Source organism: Chlamydotis macqueenii, chromosome 1, assembly GCF_036417535.1.
Source record: "Chlamydotis macqueenii isolate bChlMac1 chromosome 1, bChlMac1.mat, whole genome shotgun sequence".
In the NCBI taxonomy this organism is placed as follows: domain Eukaryota; kingdom Metazoa; phylum Chordata; class Aves; order Otidiformes; family Otididae; genus Chlamydotis; species Chlamydotis macqueenii.
In genome coordinates, this window is record NC_141556.1 from 27,070,980 (window position 1) to 27,090,757 (window position 19,778).

The window sequence follows — 19,778 nt, forward strand, 5'->3', positions numbered from 1 at the left end:
CGGGGTTTGGGCTTCTCCTGAGTGCTTGGCGTTATTAAAAAAAGCACAGCATCGGAGCCTAATTTTAAAGGATTTCCACCAGAAAGGCAGAGGCAGCCGCGGCTCGGGCTCGGGAGGGGGGAACCGGTGCCCGGGGGTCTCGGCGGGCCCCCGGCGCTGCCCTGCCCCTTTCCCTCCCGCAGGTACATGGGGGCCGTGGGCTCGTCGCGGGTGATGTGCGACAACGTGCCGGGCCTGGTAAGCCGGCAGCGGCAGCTGTGCCGGCGGCACCCCGAGGCTATGCTCTCCATCGGCCGCGGCGTGGCCGCCTGGACGGCCGAGTGCCAGCACCAGTTCCGCCGCCACCGCTGGGACTGCAACGCCCTGGAACGGGGGCAGCGCCTGCTCGGCCGCGTCCTCCTGCGCAGTGAGTCCGGTCGGGCGGGGCGGGCCGGGCCGGGCCGGGCCGGGCGGGTGCAATGCCTTCCCGCCCGTCGGGCGGGGCGCGTGGCCTTCGCGCCCTCGCGCCGTTCCCGCCTTCGGGCTAAAGGGTGAAGGTGGGGGGTGGGGGGAGGGATTAGAGGGCCAGTCTGAGGGCGAAAAGAGTTCTTCAAACGGGTAAAGGGGGGTTTTAGGGATGGTCAGCGCCATGGCTGGCAACGCGGAGATGCAATGTTAAGGTTTTCCTCCTGTGACCCTTGGTCCTTGCATCGGTGAAGCTTCGTTCTGCGTTTGAGGAGGAAAGGAAGGGGAATCACAAAATAATCCCAAAGTCTTGCAGTCAGCAGAACAGCTCATATGGTAACGGCAGGGCTGCTTTGCTTAAAAAGCAGAGCAGAAAGGCATGGGCGAGGTTCAGAAAGAGGGGGCTGGCATATTTGGGGCTGGCTCTGCAGTTCCCAACGTCTCAGTTTTTTGCTGTGTAATGGACCACCCCAAATTAAGGGCTACAGAGAAGTCAAGGTGCCGGAAGGCAGCAGTTGGGCAGAGGGCTTTCCTGCACAGCCCACCCTGCATAGAGAGAGCAGTACTCTGCGAGGGGCGGAAAGGAACAGGCTGTGTCCCAATGGGATCCCAGCACACAACCCCTTCCACAGACCCATTCCTGGTGGAGCATTTCCCCGGGAAAGCGCAATGGTGGGGTGCAGTCCCGCCTGCAAGGTGCAGGGCCTGCGCCCTTGTCCGGGCAGCGCTGCCCTCCAGGCCCTCAGCCTGCGGCGGGCGCGACAACTACTCCCTCAGATCAGGCTCTGGGAGAGAGAGAAGCGGGGATACATCTGAATAGAGGTGAGCCAGGCTTGTGCAGACCCTGAGCAGTTGAAGACTACAATGTGCTTCCCACCGTAAGGGGGGATGGTTAAGCATGATGTTGTTGCTGCCATCTAAATGTTGGAGTAAGGCATCTAGTGAGTCTTCAGACAGTTTATGTGGGCCTTTGGACTCAACGAAAGGGCTGAGATTTGTTACCATACCAGGACATCGCCATTCAAGTGCTGAGATCCTTCTGAACTGCAGCTCTTGTCACCAAAAGCCACAGCTAGGTGCAGAGCCATGGTGCATAGCTGGTGGGACTGGACCCGCCTTGGCACTTCTGTCCCTGGGATGTCCCTGGCACCATTCAAGACAGCCTCTCCAGGCTGTCAGCAGTATGGTGCCTGCAGGGAGAGGAGGAGGAAAGCACCCCAGGGCCATTGCCCTAGCAGTAGGGATGGGCAGGAGGAGAGGAGACATTGGGTGTGCTGGCCCAAGCAGTGGAATTTCATCCACAGAGCATCATCCGATACCAGGCTCTGCTGCTGGTAAGCAGTTGGTTTCTGTAACCAGCTTCATGTTCCCTCAGCAATTATTTGTGAGTAACCAGTAACGTCACCCATTAGCTGAAGTTTTCAATGAGGTTTGTCTGACATTCAGGAAAACACGTCTGGTAAGACATGGCCTAATTCTGATGAGGCTATTTCATAAAAAAAAAAGTAAACATGCAGTTTTTCCAAAAGTGAAGTTTTCAGCGTTGGCTCGTGGGAGTGAATTAAGGCGTCAGGCTTCTGAGCTCCACTCTGAGCCTGAACAGGCAGTGATTGCGATGGGAAATGTAGCTTGATATTGCTCTAATTTGAAATGAAACGTTTCTGATTAGTTTAATAAACTCAAATTAAACATTTCTCTTCCAACAACATCAAGTGTTTTTTTTTTTTAATTAATGCTTTAAAACGTGTTGATGTTTCTGAAGACATTTTCTCAGAAATGAAATCTTAAAAAAAGCCTGATTTGTAACAAGACACAGTATCTCCTGGCTGGTTTTGAAGGCTGTGGAGGGAAGGCAGGGTCTGCCCAGTCCTTTTGCAAGCTTTTAGCTGGCATTTGACAAAGGTTTGCACAGTACATGGAAGTCAAGGGCCCTTCCTATTTGAAACATCTAAATGCTACTGGAATATACATACTAAATAATAAGTTAAAGGGTGTAATGTTGCCCCTACAATAAAATCACAGATACCATTCCCTCTTTGGAGTCCTACTTGACTGTGCTAACATTACTTAAGGCTTACAAGTCCTCTGAACGGGTCTCTCTCACTGCTAGTGGCCTTAGATACTGCACAAAAATCTATCTTTCACTCTTTCCATGCTAAAAATGTAAAAAATATTAAAATATCCCATTACCATAAATAGAGTTGTGCCAACATATGACAGCTCTGAATTGTAAATTGCTACCTCTTAAAATAAACTTAAGCAACTACTGCATTGAAATACATACCTGATAGCCTAAGAGTAGACATAGTCTAGAAATGCAGATAATATTTGGTATAATAAACTATCTTCGCTAAGAGTAGGGAAAACTGCCTGCACAGCTGGCACGTCGAAGTCACAGCTGCCAGGCCAAATCCTGCCTCAAGCATGACACAAACAGTGCCATTGATTTAATGGAACTTGTTACCGGGCTTGGTTCTAGGCAGAAAACCTAAATTTAACTTATTTTCAGAAAATAACACCCAAGATTTCTCCCTGCCACCTTTGAAGCAGGGAAGTTTATTCCAAGTGCTTTGAAGAGGAAAAGCTAGTTTCTAAAGTTGTTTGCGGTATTTTGCAATGCACATGTTGTTCCAGTGTCCGTATTTAATAATTTCTTAAACCTATCTCTGAAATAGCACTTAATATATTTTTCTAAGTTGATGAAACATGTTGGAAATACCAGCTGTCCTATTCACATATCTGTACAAAACAACTGATTTGTGAGAGTATATTAATCAATATCAGAAGCAAACATTTAATGTTTTCCAACTCTAACACTATATTGATGAGCTTTTACCAGGGAGGGGTCCAAGTTTAAGCCATGACTAATTCTGGCTCCAGGGAATATGTATTTGTGTGATTTCAGCCCAGCTTTATCTTTTGCTCAGCAAGAAAGTCCAGGCTAGAGTTAGAATGGATAGCTACTCAAACTAACTACCCCAACGATTTTTAAAGCTACTTTTTTGTTTCAGGTAGTCGGGAATCTGCTTTTGTACATGCCATCTCCTCTGCTGGAGTTGTTTTTGCCATCACCAGGGCATGTAGCCAAGGGGAGCTGAAATCCTGCTCCTGCGATCCCAAGAAGAAAGGCTCTGCCAAAGACAGCAAGGGCCATTTTGACTGGGGTGGCTGCAGTGATAACATCGACTACGGCATTAAATTTGCCAGAGCCTTCGTGGATGCCAAAGAACGGAAAGGAAAAGATGCAAGAGCGCTGATGAACCTCCACAACAACAGAGCTGGAAGGAAGGTGAGTGTGCATCCAACAGATGCCTGAAAATGCTACCAGTCAGCTCTCACGGCTCTGGGGCAGGTAACCACTAGCTCTTGCTGACTGGTCTGAGCAGTTAGGAGGAAGTATGGGATAAGTGGGAGACTCAGATGCTGTTTCTGTCTCCCTTGGAGGTAGCAGAGATCTCCAAACAGACTGAATGCAACTGCTTAACAGTGCTCCTGGCTGAGTGACGTAGTAGCTCCTTGTGTGGGAATTTAAACGCGAGTCCAAGTCATTGCAGGATCAGTTTGGATGGAAGTTTTGTTTTGAGCCTACTCCTTGTATATGAAGGAGTTTTACTTTCGGTTATTAAAGAATAGAAATTCCTAAGGGAGGCTGAAGACCACACTAAAGAACAGGCTTGATTGTTAAAGAGCAAATTCAGAATAGCATTGGAGAAAAAAAGCGTGCTGTCCATTCCTGCATGTATGTGGTAAACCCAAACACAAAACGAGCAGACATAAAATAGAATTACTTCACTTTTTAAGAAAATAAATCCATAGGACATGTCCCTACTAAAGGCATTGGCCTTGAGGCATGACCTGATCTAGACAAACCCATTCTCAAAACCTTGCATGAAAATACCACTCTTGAATTTCAAGAAAAATAATCTTCACCTTTATTATTGTGGTAAGCAGAAGGAGTAGCTGCCCTGTAGAAGGAGTATTGCCCACTGCTGGTACAAGGGCTGAGGAATACACGCATTAACATTTTGTGGTGGTAGCTATAAATAGTAAGAATAGTGCATGAAACTAGAATATGCTGTTTAATTATTCAAAATGTATTCAAAATTTGGTGCATCCATGACACCTGAAATAATACAGAAAAATATTTTATTCTGCTAGACCAATTATTTCTATAATGAATCTTAGATTTCCTGCTTCTTGTCTTTGGTTTCCCTTAATGTATATTCAGTAGGAAGTAAGCTGTTCACATTCTGATCTTTTTGCATTAAAAAGTTCCCTTTATAAACTGTAAAATTGTTCCATATTAATGAGCACTTATTAGAAGAAAAGATCTCATTTTAATGAATTGTACTGCAAGTAGATTATTTTCTTGACAAATATTTCTCCTTCAGCATCTTTCCTCCACCTTTTTATTACCAGCAGGTGTCATTAATATGTAATATAGACAGATGAAGCTATTCAGACCAGTGATAGGCATATGCAATACTATGGTTGTGTTTAGTTACTGTCCAAAAGAGTCTGCAGTCTACAACACAAGCAAACACTTTATAGGGGTGAATTAGCTCCAAGCAGGGAAGTACTTTCTGAAAGAGTTGAGTATCTTAGTAAGTTTAAAAATACATATATGCCAAATAATGACAGTATTGGTAAGCAGGTAGTTTGTTTGGTTTTCTGTTTTTAGAAAAAAAAAAGATAAAGCACCTTTAATCATTGAAATATTTCATTAAAAATAATCAATGCATTCTCATATGCTTTAGGTCCTGCTTTATAGAAAGGGATGCTGATTTGTACCCACAGAGCAATAGTGTAGGTTTAGTTTTGCAGGGATCTCGCTAGCTCAGCCCACCCACAAGCCTGACATTCAGATCTGGGTCAGACCGGCTGTGTCCTTGGCTTTTTCTCATCCCCAGAAGGGTAGGGCTGTGTTGATCGGTTTCTTTTAAAACTCGACTATTAAGATTTTACAAATTTACAAATACACTGAATATCTATTTACAATAACACCAAATGGATCGCACAAAACGATATGCTATGTATCAGTATAGGAACATCACTGACAAAATAAAATAGTTCCTATATACTTCTTCTGCTATTCCAGACCTCAGTCCAGCAAGTTGTTTTAAACATGCAAGTAGTTTAACTTCTTTCTACTCACATAATTAAAACCAAGCATCCGCTTAAATCCCTTTCTGAGCAGAATCCCACTTTTGTGATAGTACTATTGGCAATGAAGTGGGACTGTGGGAATGTCAGTGACTTTTTTGAAGCAGTCAAATAGTTTACAAGTTGGAAGGAAGGAAAATTAGAAGTACTTTGGTTTTATAACACATTCTCACTTTCTTACTAGGAGCTTGACTGAAAAATGTCACCCTGCTGTGCATCAGTCTCACTCCTAATCATGGAGCTTTCCTCTCTCTTACCTTCATCCCATGACACTGTTCCTCTTGTACAAACTCTAAAATGTTCACATTTCATGAACCCTTACAGCATAATATTTATAGATCAAGTATCAATATCTTCTGAATTAGGAATGAATTATTTATTTTATATGAACCCTTCTGTTTTCCAACATCATACAGGTAGCTTAAATGTCTGAGATGAAGCTGAATTGATTTAATGCTATCCAGACATTAAATTAATGATGGTGATCTCTCCAGTTCAAGCTAATGAAGGTCTTATTCTAAAATGTTTGTTAAAAGGTTTATAAGCATTTTAAAAATACCATATTTTAAAATTTTATGTAGAGCAGATGCCTAGCCCAGGTACAATGCTTCACAGTCTCTGCAAAATCATTTAAATATGAAATGACAACGAATTTCTAAGCAATATTTTAAACACTATTCGGGGCAAAGGGCAACTTAATGAATGCAAGCTAGAGAGGGTCAGCATGGTGGTGCTTCAGCTGGAATGGTGGGGAAAGAGGGTTCCTTTGCCTACCAAGGGGCTGAGTGGTTCTGTCCATATCCCACATCATTTCCTCCTGTCCAGTCTGTGTCCTAGTGCTATGGACCACCTCGATCCTCGGGATGACTGGCAGGAGCAGGGAAGGTTAGGCCCATCCGCTGGAGGATTGTGTGTACGGTTGAGTCAAGCAACCAGAGACCAACCATGTGGGGATGACTTGATGCTACCAGTGGGTGTCACTACAGACCGTGGTTTGCAGACCCATTGCAAGCCTGGCATTGCAGGATGACTGGAAAAGGACTGGGAAGCATAAATTACAGTTTGTTTTACCTGTGTATATTTTACTGCATTTCTAAACAGGCCGTGAAGCGGTTTTTGAAACAGGAGTGCAAATGTCACGGTGTGAGTGGATCATGCACTCTAAGGACCTGTTGGCTGGCCATGGCAGACTTTAGGAAAACAGGAGATTATCTGTGGAAGAAATACAATGGAGCGATTCAGGTGGTCATGAATCAAGATGGCACGGGTTTCACTGTGGCTAATAAGAGATTTAAGAAGCCAACTAAGAATGACCTGGTATACTTTGAAAGCTCTCCAGACTACTGTATCAGGGACAGGGATGTAGGTAAGCCTCTATTGTTACACATGAATGGTTTTGTTTCAGACATTTTTACTTTGAAGGTCAAAAGTTATCATTATTATTGAGTGTGTGTGTGTGTGTGTATTTATATATATATATATATAAATCCATGCATGTAACTGGCAGGGAACAGACAGGAAGGTGTTTTGGAAGGACAGCTCTGCACAAGGACAATAGCTCCTCAATGTCCCTGGATGTACAACAGCCAGTCGTTCTAATATAATTCAGCAGTTTCTTCCACATGCTGTGGAGCTCTGGAGATGCTGCAAGGCAAAAGCTGCTTTTAGGCAAGTTTAAGTTACGCTCCAGAGGCACGCCCATACTGTACACAGCCACATACACACTTGTATCACACAACTCACTCCAGAGCTGCCAGATGTAACTACAGCAGCTCCAAGTTCTGCGATGTCCCTATGATAGCACCTCCTGTTGCATTGCTTCTCTTCCATACTGTTATGCTACTGCTGCAGATTCCCAAGATACTGATGTCCTCCTTTATCTGCACATTCCCTGCAGCTCACTGTGGACCGTGGACCTTCTAGTTGCAGACAAACCTCTCCCTGTTGGTAATGTAGGAAATACGACAGCTCGGTGCAAACCACACTTGCACCAGTCAATGCAGCTGTCAGTAACATGGTGCAAGTCAACTGGAGGATGTGCAGGTGGATGAAAGAACAGAGGTGTCAGTGGGGCGCAGCATACTGCATCGAGTGACAAAACTGTTTGTTCCTCTTTACGAGACAATGTTGGCTCCGTCCATGATAACCATCACATTTTCTGAAGAATTATGCCAGCCCCAGTGGGAAGAGGTAAAGTTCCAGGGCTGATATTAACACTGAATTTTTCTGCTTTCAGAGATTTCTATAGAGACACACTTAACAATGTTATAGGATTCAAGGCATTGCCAAGCACCAGGAATCCTGCTAATGGTTCTTGACCTGTGTATGGTATTTCCTGATGTGGCAGTTAAAAACTAGCAACTAGAAAACCAGAAATTCAGAAAAGAGAGCCAGACTGAGTAATGTATGAAAGATGTTGTGGAACTAATTAATAGGTTGTATAACGTACCAGATTGCACCCAGTATGACACATCCGTAAGTGTCTGGATAGCAATGCAACTCAACTCTTTTTGGCACTGCTGTGTATTTACAATCCAAGTTTACTTGGAATAAGCATTGCAAAACAACTGTTCTTAAATAAGAACAATATGTGAAATCCTGGTCATGTATTATTGACTTCAGTGAACCCAGAATTTCATCCAGTACACTTCTTTTGTATAGTGTTTCTGGTTAGTTGGGTAGTCAAGGTAATTTTAACTGTTATTTATGGCTTTTACAGGTGATGCTTATTACCTGCACAAGAACATATTGTTCCTTGAATAGTGACTGATCCTGCAAAGTCTAGTACTTTGATCCAAGTGAATAAATGGATATATTGTGGCATTGTGCAGAGACTGACTTTGCAGACTACGATTTATTCAAAACTTTATTTCTTGAAGCTGCCTCATTCATTGTAAAACCCACAATTTCTTTCCCCCCCCAAAAAAGGAGAGCCCATGTGTGACCCAATTCTATGTCAAAAAGCCATTTAATAATCTCTATGTACTAAACCTAATCTCATCTGTCAGTTTTGTTATCATGGAGGAGAGTGAGCATTATTCACCCCAGTGTATTATGCGCGCTTGCCTGACACTGTCAAGCCTGTCCAGAGATGGCAGAATCTGACGTGTGCTTTGGTTCAGCTCAAGATAAGGCTACGGATGAGGTGGCGTTTCTTCAGGGCCCAGAATTCAGAGAATGTGTCTGTTTGGAAGAGCGCATTTTTGGCAAGCTGCAGCAAACCTTTAATGAGATGCAGGATGCCCTGCTGCTCATGTGGAGCAAAGAAAGAAGATGTACAAAAACTAATCTGTCTTTGAGAGAGCTAATTTCAGCAACTGAGCAGCATTTTTTCTTTATTACCTTTGGTTTGCCCTGTTGAGCGCTCCAGAGTGTCAGCCCTGTTAAATGACTGGAAAAGAAATGAGATTATGGAAATCTGAGTTTGGAAATAGGTGGGGAGCTTCTCAGCGTCAGCGAAATAATGTAATACCACAGCGCTTTAGTATGTCCTTGAATATAGTTCTGACTTTCATTCTCTGGAGAATTCAAGCAATTTAGTGCTTCAGCAAAAAAAAAAAAGTCTATCTGGAGATTGATTAGTATTGGGACTGAATGAAGGATTCCCAGAGCAAACCATATGAAGCGTCATGACTTGACCAGGAGCCAGCTTCACAAACTTTAAAATGACCAAGCCAGTGTCCTCTGTGGCTTGGGTGTGCTAACACATATGAATCAGTAAATTCAAGGTGCTCAGAGATTGTATCATCAGCGGCCTATCCAAAAAACTATGCATCTCATCCTCTGCTGTTGGGGCTTTTAGCAGTGGCTCTTCTCTCTGATGGTGGCCAGCCACTGGAGGGTGCTGGGACTGAGTACACCCCACTGGGTCTGGCAGTCTGTCTGGAGGAGACAACTGGACATGCACATATGAATTGCCCCTGCAATGTGAAAAATGTGGTGATTTTTTTTTTTTTTTCTTAGGAGGAAAAGAGGAGTCATTGCTTCTGGGAGTGAGATAATATGTGGAAAACACTAATAACAACTTGATAGTAAGAGGATGTAATAACCCAATCACCCCCTTGTCTAGCATTAAGATTTCATGTCTTTTAGAAAGGGACCAAAGGAAGATTTTCAGAAGTGTTCAGAATTCACTTAACTCTGCTCACATGGATGCTGAAATAATTTTTACTCACAATTTTGTACTCATAGTTTGATAGAAACAGTCCTGACTTAGTGGTCCTGACAGCCTGTCCTGCCTTAGTGGTAGAACATCTCAGAGGGCTTTTGAAAATCTCGTTATGAACTTACAAATTTTGCCATGACTTTGCTTGGTCTTCTTTTACGTTATCATAAAATTCCTGTTCCCAAAACGTCCAGCATACCCAGGACTACACAGGGAGAGAGACCTGTTAGGAATGATAAAGCTGTGAAGGGAACTAAAGTGACGGCTACACAAGCGGCAGTCCCGCTGTAGCATGTACTCTCTTACCTTGAGTGTGTAACTTCACCTCTGAAATGCTCTAAAAAAACTCTTGATTATCTGTTTATAAGCTTCTATGAGAAGCATTTTAAGTTTTGAAAGATTGCTATTTGACCATCCATGCAGGCTAGCTTGATTGAAAGCTGTTGCAAGTTTATCATGTTTTACACCTACTGGGGGACAAGCAGAGTGCTTTAGGAATAAATATATCAGCAGTTGTAGCGTGGCCATCACCAGCTTGCTGGCCGAGCTTTCATTACAGGCTGTTGTTCACAGAGACTATTAAAGCAGTTAAACGTCTTCCTGCAGAAGAAAACACTTAACAGGTTTATTAAAAATTAATTTGTACAGAGCAACCAAAAAACTTAGTGTTTGAGTGAAGCCTTTTCCTGCAGGGAGATCCCCACCAAAGTGTGTAGAGCAAGCTGAGCTTGGCTACACACATTAAGGTGGTGCATATGGAGTGGAGAGGTTGTGTCTGCAAGTGTGGACACCAAGGTGGAGGTGATGGGCAAGTGCAGGATGGCATTAGTGAGCACGTGTTGACTGTTTGCAACTGTTCTGGTAGCAACGAGGCTTCAGCTGCATGAAGGTGGTGGCGGAGCAAAAAGGCAGGTTGTGTCTACATGCAGATGGTCTCAGGCTGCTGCAGCAGTCCCTCAGGACCTGCTGCATACCCCTGTGCCATGTACTTCATCTGTAGGTTTCTCCCAACACTCACATGGTCCCAGTTTGGATGCTGTCAAAGACAGCATCGCTGCCTCTGCCTGCACGTAGGGTGTAGGTTGCTTATCTGCATTGCAGTAGCCATCTCCTGCGTCCCCAACAGACAGATGCGGTGCTGCAGCTGTGTCTGAGGACCCTCCAGACCTGGTCTCCCAGTGGAAAGCACTGTGGAGATGTTTGTGCAGTGCTACGGGCAGACTCTGGGAGCTGTGCATTGCGTGACAAATCATACGCCCAGGGTGATTTGCTTCGGGTCCTTCTCTGGATCATTTTTGTGTTAATTTATTTCTCTTGCTGCACTGTGTAAGCGAAATGCTGCATTTGTGAGATGAATGAGGCCAAGTCCGGAGTGAAAGAAAAATGTGAAACTAAAGTATAGCCTGCAAAGAACTGCTGTCAGGCAAGATCTATTAGTATTTGAGGTATGTGCTTCAGTGTTTTGTGTTTTTTGGTTTGGTTTTTTTTTAGTTGAAAATCAAATAATGAACTTTATTGCTTGAAGCCAGGTTTTTAATCAATATAAATAGAAGGGAAAATCTCATGTTACAAAGGAATAAATAAATTTTAGTGCTTTAGGAATGGGAAAAATAATTTTCAACTTACCATGTGTTTGCTTAAGAAAATAACTGTACAAACCAAGAAGAAAGAGTTTGATGCATGGGCTGTAAAGTTGGCAGTATTAAAAGCCGTGGATGTTTTGGCAGGTATAATGTTGTGTGTCGGCATGGCAATTCCAACACTTGAAATAAAAACAAAGAGGTTGCACAAAACCTTTTTACAAGTTAAAACATACTCCTGCCTCTTAAGTGTTGAGGAGGTGCATTACAGGTAACAGGCAAAGATCACAAAATTCTGCCTTTGTTTAGTGTCTTCTGCTGTCTTCATCACCTGGGTATCTGAGTGCCCGCCAAGGAGCGCAGTAACTTGCCTGGCTGCTCACTGTCAGTTATTGCTCATTTTCGTTCTCATGAGAGGGGCTGCAGAGATGCTGAAGATGCTGTTTGAACTTTTAAAAAACCTTGGTGTTGCTGAGAAACTAAGCCTTATGTGAACCTGTTTTATCTTTCATCACATTCTATGGATAATTTAGTCTCCTCTCCTAGTGGTGTAGTAAATGTTGGTGTTGTATTGTGGGCAGTATCAGATGATGCCAGCTTCTGACTATCTGTTAGCAACTGAAATAATTTCAATTTTGAAGTCAATGGCAAAGCTCCCGCTGAAACCTGCAGGCGTATCCCTCTCAGATTCCTCTTCACTGCTGTGTGATCTCCCCATCTGGAAATGAGAACTTTGCAGTTGGAAACTAACCTGTGCCTTGGCTGAGGAATGCAGTCAGACCTTCCCGGGACAGCTCCTGCACCTCATCACAGCTGGGTGTGATGCCTCCCTACGTGGCCTCAAGTGGAGGAGTATGTGAGGTCTTCCTTCATCCCCCAGAGCCAGGTGGCACAGCCTAGCTCTGCACCTGGTTGAGAGGCATGCTGAGATGGAGAGAGGCTTTGCTTTGCCTCCGGTGGAGGAGTGACACCTGGCCGGTCGCCACGCAATGGTGGCACAGCAAAGGCTATCGAGTGTCCAGCTCAACTCACATGAACCACATGCACAGAGCAAAACACCAATTGTTTTTGAATCTAAACCAAATCATAGTTATTGGGGGTTATTGTCCTAGATGTCCTGCATTATGCAGCCCAGACACTCTGGGACTTTGGGGCTGGGCCTTGTCAGTGGGGTAAAGCAACATGCAGAGCAAGGTTGGTGAGGGGGATCCCATGCAGGGAGGTAAGCAGGAATTCCCACCAAACTCCTGTCACAAAACATTAATCATACTAATCACAAGCTTGGCATTTGTACCTTTTTTTTTTTTTGTCTGAGCAGAGAAGGCAGGACAAGCGCCTATAAAAGTGGTTATCCAGTTGTATTTTGCACAGTCTGGGATGCGATGTGTATTGCTGTGGGCTGATACAAGCACCAGAACTTATGTTCTTATGTCCCAGCTGTTTTGTACAGCATCATGGATGGAGGAGAATGTGGTGGCCTGGAAGCAGGGTTTGGTTTGTTTTGTGCCACAGGCTTCCTACAGGACCAGAGGCAGATCACGTAGCTCTGTACCCTCCTGATTCCTGAGCCCTGCCTACATCAAGGGCACTGGGGGCCACTGGAAGTCTCTCTTCCCCCGGTGTGGAGTGATTCCTGAAAAAAGGAACTGGGAAAGGCCTTTTGGCATCACTGCTTTGCCTGTCATGCAGGTTGCCCTGGTGCAGCTGGCCTTGCAGGGTGAGCTGCGTGGCAGAGGTGATATGTGTCTGTGTGGGTCATTGCCGTATGGGTACCTCTCCTCCTCCTCCTCCCTGGGACCCCCTGCTCAGGATCCAGGTGCTAGCACTGGCTGCAGGAACAGGAGACTGTGAGTTACTGCTGGTTCCCTGGTGGAGGGCATGCCCGATGCAACACGTCACCACAATCAACATGAGGTCCTCCCCAAAAGAGCAGAGACTTACTTTAAAATGCTGTTCAGCTGCCTTCCCAAGGATGCTATGCGGAGCACTGCTCCATGGGCAGCAGTGTGAGCGGGATTGGACTGCAGGGAGATCTGGGATTTACCAGGGTGCAGGTGCAGGAGCTCTGGCTTTGTTCAGTGTGTCTTCTCCTCCCTCTACCTTTTCCCTCTCGGATGGCTCCGCAGGTCTCCGCTTGGCCAGCGCAGCAGCACCTCTGTAGCTCAGGACCCCTGAGCCGGGGCCAGTGCCTCCACTGTCAGCAGCAGCTAGTGAGTGGCTCCCAGGGTGCAACACCCTTCTGCTCTACCCTCGGCAGACCTGCACTAGCGATTTGATGTTGAAGCTTTCCAGGTGTATATTTCTACCCAATAGATGTTTAAATATTTAAATAAATACAGGAATATAGACTGAGGTGCCTTCTAGGGATTGAAACACTCCTCTGGGACAGCAGCTGAAGCCTGTCCTGACTTAGATGCAAAAAGAGCAACATGTCCCCCACCGTGGCTAAGAGGCTGATTCATGTGTCAGTCACCTGAAAAACTGCAGTCTGAGAAGGTGACTTTACTCAAGTCCTTGAGACCACTCGCTGCCTCAGTGGCTGGGCCCAGGCCTGAGAAGACATGAAGTCTCCCTGGCGCTGGGGACAGTAGGGGACGGAGGAACAACGAATACTTGTATGTTGTGAACTGCTTCAGTACAGCAGTGGCGGTATATACAACCAAAAGTATGCCATAGCCCAGGGGGGGGAGAAAATTAGAATTTATGCAGCTTGGATTTTTAATAATTACAGATTAATTACAGCTTAAGTTTTATTAATTAAGATTGGTTTGCTATCCTAGCTCATGCCATTTTGAATTAGTCTGCATGTATTTTTTTTTCTTTAAGAAGGTAAATTGTTCATGTTTGATGTACACCTGTGAATACATTTTGTAAAATATTTCCAGTTAATTTAATGACCACAGACAATATTTAGGGAATCCCATTTTGGCCAAGAACAGAAGAATAGAGCTATAATTGTGTCTAGGGAAAATGTCAGAACAACATTCTTCTCCTGGAGGTACCTGAAATTGATTTATAATAGCAATACATAAGAAACTAGGCGAAGAAATGAGCATTCATGAAGTCTTCAGATTGGTGGTAATAATTTGGCAACAGCTGTAGTACAGATTCTAAAGTGTAAGATAAGTTTGTGTTAGCTGAGCAGCAGCTCTTATGTGTCACAGTAGTTGTCTGGGCTAAGCCATGCCTTAAAGAGCCATTTTGTGCCACATGGAGATGGGCAGAGGCATTTGAGCCACTCCAGAGAGGTTTTAAGAACATGAAGGGCTGTGGTACTCTTCCCTCCCCCTCCTTCTGTCCACAGCAGGCTCTAATATAGTTTCTGCTGATCTCTGTCAAGAAAGAGGAGAAGAACCTTTGGGGCTTACCCCGCAGAGGTGAGAGGTGCACAGAGCAGACACTCTTCAGCTGCCACTTGAACTGGTGGACTAGGGGGCCATAGGTGGACGCTACAGCGATGCCAAGTAGTTGGGGTGTTTCTGTGCTCACTTCTGTGAAGACTTTAACCACCAGCAGCACAGTTACTCTGACCATTGTGTCCCTTGTAGCCACCAAATTTAGTGGTCTCCTCTTTCCCAACCCTCCTTTGCCCACCCAGAGCTCCCCTGCAGAACTCATGAGCACCCAGGCACCAGGGAGGTGCTCCTCCTGGGCGCCCCATTTCACACAGCTCTGGGCGACTGGACACAGGGGGCAGGAGGGGGCTGCTGCCTTGGGGAGCGTATCTGCTGGCTGGAGAGGAAAGAGGTGCTAGATGAAGCTAGAAGTGCTAGAGGGAAGATGAAGCAAAGCATGATGATACTAACAGAATTAAGCAGAGCCTTGAAGTGTTTGGTCCATTTTACTCCTCCTCATTTCCAGACCTGATTTCTAGGAGCAATTTGAGAATTTAAGAGCAATTTTACCTTATTAGAGGATTTTAATATGTTTTCTATCCTTCTTTAAAATCTACTTCCTGAGCTTTCCTGCATTTCCTTTGTAGGGTCCCTCGGGACAGCTGGTCGGGTTTGTAACCAAACCTCCCGCGGCATGGACAGCTGTGAAGTGATGTGCTGTGGGAGAGGCTACGACACCTCCCGCGTTAGCAGAATGACAAAATGCGAGTGCAAATTCCACTGGTGTTGTGCTGTGCGCTGCCAGGACTGCCTAGAAGTGGTAGATATTCACACTTGCAAAGCGCCAAAGAGCGCTAGCTGGATCTCCCGGACATGATGCACGGGCTACTGATGCTTGAGGACCACAGCTTTTGCCCTTCTTGGTCTGTGCAGGGAATGCGTCCAAAGTCTTCTCTACTTTCACGCCTTTGTCTTTCATTGCACAGATGCTGCTGAATAATTAATCCATACTCTACAGCCTTTACTTCCCATTTCTGCATGGCAGTGTTGCTGCAGAGTTGTCTTTGCATAAACTGATGCAGCGCTGGAAGGATGTTCTTCTGCTGGGACTCTTCCAACCAACATGCAACTCTCCTCCAGACCATTTGTGGCAATTAATTCCTGCCATCAGGAACACAGCAAGACGCAAAGATGAGGCATTTCATACAAAACCACCACCACCATTTGCATGGGCTGAGCTTGCTCAAGCATCTTCCAAAGGATCTTGCGCTGGCCACAGTTGTGCCCTGAATACTGAAGTGCTTGGGAGTTTGAGCACCTGTTTCCTCCATGAGAAAAAATTAGAGGCCACTGGGTGAAAGGTTTTACTGGAGGTGTGTTGTCCATCCCTGGTGGACTGGAGTTTTCAGTGAGGTGGCCACCTGAGGCTATCCCGGCCACCGTTAGCACGCTACAGCTTCCCATGGGACAGAAATTGGCCCGTGATGAAAAACAAAGGAAACTACAGGAGATGTATTGAACCACAACATTTTCATAAACTATGAAAGAGCCAAAGCAAATGTCTTAGTTATGTATTTGTGAGAACTTGCCTTAAAAGCTTTTAAAAGGTTATTAATATTAACGGCTGAGTTTTTTTATGATCGGAAGGATCGAAGAGAAGAGATTTGTTTCTAAGCCTAGTGAGAGCTGGGTATAGGACACTCAACTACCTAAGGATAAGATTTCCTATTTTTCAGTTATGAATAAGTAGAAAAATGTTTGCAGAAAGCTGATGGAGAAGGAAATACCTTGTCACAGTAATGATCGGGTTTCTAAAGAATCTATCAACTTCTATGTTCTTTTAAATTTAATAAATCTATTAAATGTGTTCAGAATGATACCTTCAATCCAGATGGGGACTTGCAAATGATATCTTTCACTGAATACTTTCCACAGAAGCTTATGCCTATGATTGAGAGTGCATTGGCCTCTGATGGAGGCAATTATAAGTTGTGTCAGGTCCATGTGCTGGGCTAGGACCACCACAAAACAACGAAGTGCTGGAAAGATGTGCAGGCTCATGAGGCCCAGAAATCGCAGCCTCCCTGGAGAGGAGCTGGGTCGGACAGGGAGCAGCCCTCTCTCCTCAGAGCAGAGACCAGCAAAAGAGACAAGACGAAAGATCGATCCTGTGCTGATAAGTCTAATAAAGCTCTGGAAAAGCACACATGAAGTGCAGAGACAGGTAAGGTAAGGAAAAAGTAATGCAGGAAAAAGAGGTTGAATGGGTGACAGAATATATTGTAGATACGGGTAAAATTTCCATATGAAAACAAAAAAGACTGGAGGAATCTTACAGTGCATGAAATAGTAATATACAAGTAGCATACCACGGCAGCAAAGGGACTACATTGGTTATATTTTTAATATATAAAAAAGAATATTTAAAAAGAATGAGGTTTTGCATTTGATGGTCTTGAGAAAGCAGTCATTTACATCTGAAAGGCTTTGGAAAAAAATTGTATCATTAAAATGGGCGAGTCATCTCCAGAAGACACAGCTGGCATGAAAAGATTAGGAGGATCGAGAAAGGTATTTATTTGGACAATAAGATAATGTTTCAGTTACTGTACACGGCATTAATGTAATGATTGTGGCTAGAAGTAAGAATAATCATGCTTCTGTGTATAAACCAACTGCTGGGGGGAACAGCCCTGTCAGCGTGTTAGTGTGCAGAATGTGAAATACACACCCCCGCGTGAGCAGTGTGTATGTATGTGTACATGTCCAGTTCAGTGTACTGTTGGCTTCATTACTGCTGGCAATTTTGGCTCTGGGTTGGGTAAGGAAAATTTCACACCTAATTGTATTTAAAGGTGAGCCTCAAAGAGAGTTTTTATTAGGATTTCATTGTGAAATTAAATCCCCATGTAGTTCACAGCCTGAGCAATATCACACTTTAAGCCTTAAAGAACTTAAAAGTAGTATAATATTTTAATTTTTTTTTTGTACCAGGTGCTTTGAAAGATTCAGGGACCCTTTCAGTAGTCTACAAATTCACCATGTAATAAGGTGGAAAATATTGCAATGTTCTGGAAAAGAAGAAGTTTCATTCTTACAAGGGCACTTGTTCTAGGAAGTTGAATATGAAATCAGATCGCTTCTTAACTCCGGCATTTGGTTAATACACTAGAAAACAAACCCACCTGAATTCTACAGTCCCAGGTAAAGGGTTTTGGCATCATTGTATTAAAGGTGGAACTTTTGTTCCCCAATCTGGTCCTCCTTCTCAAGGGTCATCTTCTTGCTCCAGACTTCCCCCTGGTCCCAGCAGCCTGTGGTTCTTGAAGGCTGATCTTACCAGTAGGATGGTGGCATTGAGTACCTTGGCCTTTCCGGTGTCCTTGGTCACCAGATCCCCAGCCCTATTCAGCAGCAAGCCCACCAAACATGCACAGCAGACTGACTTTTATATTCCATACAAGTGCCATATGAACAAGCTGCAAAGCAATCCCCCGACAAACTAGCTTCACCAGAGGAAAACCAGAATATTTTGCAGCACAACAAATGTGTAATAGCTGAGCTGGCCAATTATTTGATTAATTTTTTTTGCTGTATTTATGATTTTTTTTAAAAAAAAAAAGAACTCAAGATAGGCTGCCTACAGCTGTACTCATTTCTGCTGCCTCTTCCATGAAGAAAGCACCCCCAGAAGCTTTTGCTCTTTCTTAGTGGGAAAAGAGGTTCAGAGATATAAATGTTGCTAGGAAAGGCACGTCGTCAACTTTCAGCTAATCAAACAAAGAAAAAAGGGGGGGAAAAAAAAGAGAAGAAAGAGAAATCAGGGAAGGCAAATGAAATAATCCTAAATTTGTTCTATGGAATAAATTTATTCATGTATTTAGTCATGAAGAGGAAACAGCTGTCCCTAGGTAGACGCTGTCCCTAGGTAGTGTCAGAACAATGTTAGCTGAGGTAAAAGGTTGTAGGATTTTTTTTTTAACTATGCAGTCCAATTTTCTTTAGGGAGTTCCCTTTAATTTGTTGCATGAAATCAGAATCTAGCAATGCTCTCAAACGCTCTTAGCCTGCCAAGATTTTGGGGATTGCACCCTCCCCACTGTTTTATTTTTCAACAAACTTTACCCTAAAAAGCATGTTGAGCTGTTTTAGGAGAAATCTCATGAAAAAAAAAGTGTAATTTTCTTTTACTGTATGGAAAGTGGAGAACGACTTTTAGAAATGGTGGTGTGTGTTAAGGCATGTGGGTATTGCAGCTCGAGAGATTGTTGTGGTGCTTCTCCCCTGCCCCTGCAAAACTATATAAACCCAGTTTGTGCATCTCACCCTCACCTCCCATCCCCGTGTAACCTTCTTTCCAGATGTGAATTAGAAATAAAATGCCACATTTCTGGTACTGCGCTGCAAAGCTGCGGAAGGGCATCCAGCCTGGATGCCTCGCTCACACCTGCATTCAGCAGGCAGGCAGCTGGCAGTCCCTGCCTGCAGGCTTCATGCCCAGCCTCTTGTGTATGGCGGCAAAGGGGAAAACAGTGTTTTACTGCGGATTGGTGAAGATTTGCGGCTGGGGAGGGAAAAAATAGCCCTTAATGCAGTGTGGCAGCATGAAGTGTACTGGTGCTTGCTTGCATCCATGAGTTTTGCCCCCGGCTCTTAGAAAGGGCTGCAGCCTTCATGTGCAGGTGATGGCAACCTCTGAGGCCAGAGGCGGTTTTGTGGTCACATATAAGAGCCTGCAGGTTTCTTCTGCCACCTCAAATGACACAAATTAACTTGTATTATTATCTGAGAGACAGCAGCCATTCAGAGGCTGTAATCACAAACATGGTTGGTGGGGGTTTTTTTTGTGTAACAGCTCATTTGCCTTATTAAATGGCTGTGGCTTCATAATGTAAGATCTTGTCCTGTGTGAAAGAAGCAAACGTATACGACTCAATATATTGACTGCTCCTCCTCTATTGTCCCAGGGTGCCTCTCTGCTCACCCAGTGGTGGGAACTGGGCAGCAGTCCTGCAGGAAGCTGGGTGGCATGGGAGGCTGGGGGCTGCCTGCACAGTGCCTCAACTGGAGCTGCTGAGGTTTTCAAGCCCT

General features: G+C 44.5%; 1 protein-coding gene across 1 annotated transcript; it reads left to right on the plus strand.

Moving 5' to 3' along the window:
• Positions 1 to 230: 230 nt before the first annotated feature.
• On the plus strand, positions 231 to 16,174 carry WNT2 (Wnt family member 2). The gene is made up of 4 exons (XM_086740001.1): positions 231 to 406; positions 3,456 to 3,733; positions 6,709 to 6,973; positions 15,335 to 16,174. The coding sequence occupies exons 1-4, from the start codon at positions 280 to 282 to the stop codon at positions 15,562 to 15,564; spliced, it is 900 nt and encodes a 299-aa protein (XP_086596127.1). The 5' UTR covers positions 231 to 279; the 3' UTR covers positions 15,565 to 16,174.
• The last annotated feature ends 3,604 nt before the right edge of the window (positions 16,175 to 19,778 follow it).